We start from the raw sequence: 3,957 nt of genomic DNA on the forward strand, positions 1-3,957 counted from the left end.
GCCAATTTTTTTGTATTTTTAGTAGAGACAGGCTTTCACCATGTTGGCCAGGCTGGGGTCGAACTCCTGAACTCAAATGACCCTCCCGCCTCGGCCTCCCAAAGTGCTGGGATTACAGGTGTGAGGCAGCAAGCTCAGCCTTTGTTTCCACTTCACAGTCTACAGTGTTGGAATATCTACATAACTGCTTCTCCTATGCGCCTTTGGGGAGCATGGTATTTGGCATTTAGACATAATGGCATTTTAATAGTAAATACTGAAAGTATTTTTCCAAATTTTGTTTATATTCAATGTGTTATCTCATTGGGTTTTATTTCACAAATACATAGGTCTTCTGTGGCCTATTCAACTGTAGAGAAGCAAGGATGTAAGAGCAAGGTAAATTTGGTAGATGTGATCTCAAGCCATCAGAGACTTTTTTGTTTTTTTCTAATTAGAGACAAAGTCTCACTCTGTCACCCAGGCTGGAGTGCAGTGCCACAATGACAGCTCACTGGAGCTCACTGGAGCCTTGACCTCCATGGCTCAACGATTCCTCCTGCCTCAGCCTCCCAAGTGTTGGGACTACAGGTGCGCACCATCACACCCAACTAATTTTTTTTTAATTTTTTTTTTTTTTGTAGAGACGGACTCACTCTATGTTGCCCAGGCTAGAAATACCTTATCAAGACAAAAGTTTAAAGGGAGATTGTCATCATTTACCTAATTCCAAGAATTTGGGATGTAAAGCAAATTTCTCCAAGTTAAAGATATAGGTAACCGAGGTGGTAGTTTAATTTGGACGGTCTCTATGCCTCGGGGCCTAAGCTGTTGCCACAACCCCAGTTAGGATGACTGGTGAGTAGATGGGATGTGGGGATTGTGGTATCAAGTATGTGGAATGGCTGGGGCACAATAATAAAGGCACGGAAATAAAAGACTGGGGCTAGGGGAGGATAACTTGTATTTGGCTAGAACGTGGTAGAGGTTAGGACCACCTGAAGTAAATTCAGGTTTGTTTCATCTTGTTTTGTTCTTAAGAAAGGAATATCTTCTCACCCACAGCAACCAATGGTTTGAGGCAACAGCTGTTTTCCTAACAGCTGCTTAGCTTGGCATCATTTTCTCTGAGCAGCCAAAGACTGAAAGAGTTGTGACTGTGACTGCCAGCAGACTGTGTGTGGGACTCCTTTTGGCAGTTAGAATTAAAGGATCCAAAGATTCAAAGAACTTCAAGGGCTGCCACCAATGTGAGAAACCAGTGGGACTGTAGTGAGGTCATCAGCTGTCTCCAGGAAGGACAGTGAGATCTGAGAGCATATCTGCTTCTCACTGAAGAGTACCCACGAGCTCAGCCTCTTGAAGAAAGCCCACCTTGGTCCAGACCTTCGCTGACAGCCCAATGGCAGTGGCAGCAGCTCTGACCGGACTCCAAGCAGAAGCCAAGTGCTCCATCTGTCTGGATTACCTGCGTGACCCTGTCACCATCGAATGTGGGCACAACTTCTGTCGTTCCTGCATCCAACAGTCCTGGCTGGATCTACAGGAATTGTTCCCTTGTCCTGTCTGTCGTCACCAATGTCAAGAGGGGCACTTCAGGAGCAACACTCAGCTGGGAAGGATGATTGAAATTGCCAAGCTACTCCAGAGCACCAAGGGCAATAAAAGGAGGCAGGAAGAGACAACCTTGTGCGAGAAACACAATCAGCCCCTGAGCGTTTTCTGCAAGGAGGACCTGGTGGTGTTGTGTCCCCTGTGCACTCAGCCCCCTGACCACCAGGGCCACCATCTGAGGCCCATAGAGAAAGCTGCCATTCATTATAGGAAAAGATTCTGCAGTTACGTCCAGCCCCTGAAAAAGCAGTTGGCAGACCTCCAAAAATTAATAAACACTCAAAGCAAAAAGCCCTTAGAACTGAGAGAGATGGTGGAAAATCAAAGGCGGGAATTATCCTCTGAATTTGAGCACCTCAACCAGTTTTTAGACCGTGAACAACAGGCAGTTCTCTCCAGATTAGCTGAAGAAGAGAAGGACAACCAACAGAAACTCAGTGCAAACATAACAGCATTTTCAAACTACAATGCCACACTCAAAAACCAGTTAAGTAAGGTAGTAGAGCTCAGCGAGCTGTCTGAACTGGAATTGCTGTCACAAATTAAAATTTTCTATGAGTCTGAAAATGAGAGTAGCCCATCGATCTTTTCAATTCATTTAAAGAGAGATGGCTGCAGTTTTCCTCCCCAGTATTCTGCTCTGCAGAGAATTATAAAGAAATTTAAAGCAGATATAGTTCTAGACCCTGAAACAGCACACCCTAACCTGATTGTATCTGAAGATAAAAAATGTGTGAGATTTACAAAGAGAAAACAAAAGGTTCCTAGTTTCCCAAAAAGATTTACAGTCAAGCCAGTTGTTCTAGGTGTTCCACGTTTTTATTCTGGCAGGCATTTCTGGGAGATTGAAGTGGGGGATAAGTCAGAATGGGCTATTGGCATTTGCAAAGATTCTCTTCCCACAAAGGCCAGGAGACCCTCATCAGCCCTGCAGGAATGTTGGAGAATTGAGCTGCAAGATGACGGCTATCGTGCACCAGGGGCTTTTCCAACCCCTCTATTGTTAGAGGTGAAAGCCAGGGCCATTGGCATTTTCCTGGACTATGAGATGGGTGAGATCTCATTCTATAACATGGCTGAGAAATCTCACATCTGTACTTTCACTGACACTTTTACTGGACATCTTCGGCCTTATTTCTATGTAGGACCAGATTCACAACCTCTCAGAATCTGTACAGGGACAGTTTGTGAATGAAAACCCACCTGTTAGGCTGAACTATTTTACTACTTGTCGATTTTTTTTTTTTAATGGAAGATGCAGAAGCTATTGTATTAATATATCTAGGAATATAATCCCTCTAGTTTTTTTCTTTCACAGTTTCCAAGAAGAAAACTTTATGTTGCTCTAACAACTGTCCATAAAACAGGGCTAAGAATGGCTCCCTCCCGGGAATGTCGTGGGGGTTACCTATCATGTGCATGGACCTGGCACATTACTGAGTATAAGGGTGATTATTTCTGTTTTTCAGAAAGTGAAGATGGAGCTTGCAAAGGATGAACCAGAATAAACTTATCAATTTTGTCTCCTCTGTATAAAGGTTGGATTGTGCTATTCCTGACACATACTAAGCAGGGAGCAGGTTGTAACCCTTAGTTAAACCACAGGGCACAATTTAAAGGGGTGGAGTGGGCAACACAGGGAGAGGGTAAGCATTTTTAGCCTTTAACATGAGAGGCTTTGACAGTTTTTTCTGTTATCCCCAGAAGCCACCTACTGGTGGCACTCACTACATTAGGTTTCTGCTCCCATAATTTTTATTTCTTCCTGTATTCTTTGCTATTGTGCATAGTACTTTGGAATACAGTGACTTATTATGACACTGGAGAGAACTGGAAAATCTTGTTACTAACAGACGTTACTGTTAGATACCATGTCAGAGACTAAAAGATGAATCACTGGCAGGATGGTATACCTATATTTACTCAGAATGTTTTCTTATAAAGACAGCTAACATTTATTGAGCCCTAACTATATCTCAGGAGTTGCAGTATTTTTAAAACAACTCTGAGATGTAGGCAGTGAGCTGTTAAAAAAAAAAAAAAAGAGTTTAAAATTAAGAAAACAGTTTCAAGACAAAGTATCCTAGTTAAGATGACTCAGCCAGTGGTAAAGAGATATTCGGAGTGGCCAGGCGCAGTGGCTCACGCCTGTAATCCCAGCACTTTGGGAGGCAGAGGCGGGCGGGCGGATCATGAGGTCAGGAGATCGAGACCATCCTGGCTAAACAGTGAAACCCCATCTCTACTAAAAATACAAAAAAAAAAAAAAGTAGTCAGGCATTGTGGCGGGGGGCCTGGAGTCCCAGCTACTGGGGAGGCTGAGACAGGAGAATGGCATGAACTCAGGAGGTGGAGCTTGCAGTG

The 3,957-nt window shown here is 43.7% G+C and overlaps 1 protein-coding gene across 1 annotated transcript; it reads left to right on the forward strand.

Moving 5' to 3' along the window:
• The first annotated feature begins 1,381 nt into the window (after positions 1 to 1,381).
• Positions 1,382 to 2,788, forward strand: LOC117084840 (putative tripartite motif-containing protein 75). The gene has a single exon (XM_033213303.1). The coding sequence runs from the start codon at positions 1,382 to 1,384 to the stop codon at positions 2,786 to 2,788; it is 1,407 nt and encodes a 468-aa protein (XP_033069194.1).
• The last annotated feature ends 1,169 nt before the right edge of the window (positions 2,789 to 3,957 follow it).

The sequence above is a fragment of the Trachypithecus francoisi genome, unplaced genomic scaffold (assembly GCF_009764315.1).
Source record: "Trachypithecus francoisi isolate TF-2019V2 unplaced genomic scaffold, Tfra_2.0 Lachesis_group1, whole genome shotgun sequence".
NCBI classification, from domain to species: domain Eukaryota; kingdom Metazoa; phylum Chordata; class Mammalia; order Primates; family Cercopithecidae; genus Trachypithecus; species Trachypithecus francoisi.

Excerpts from the sequence above, each read along its gene's own strand:
- LOC117084840 (XM_033213303.1), top strand. The coding sequence starts at position 1,382 with ATGGCAGTGGCAGCAGCTCTGACCGGACTCCAAGCAGAAGCCAAGTGC.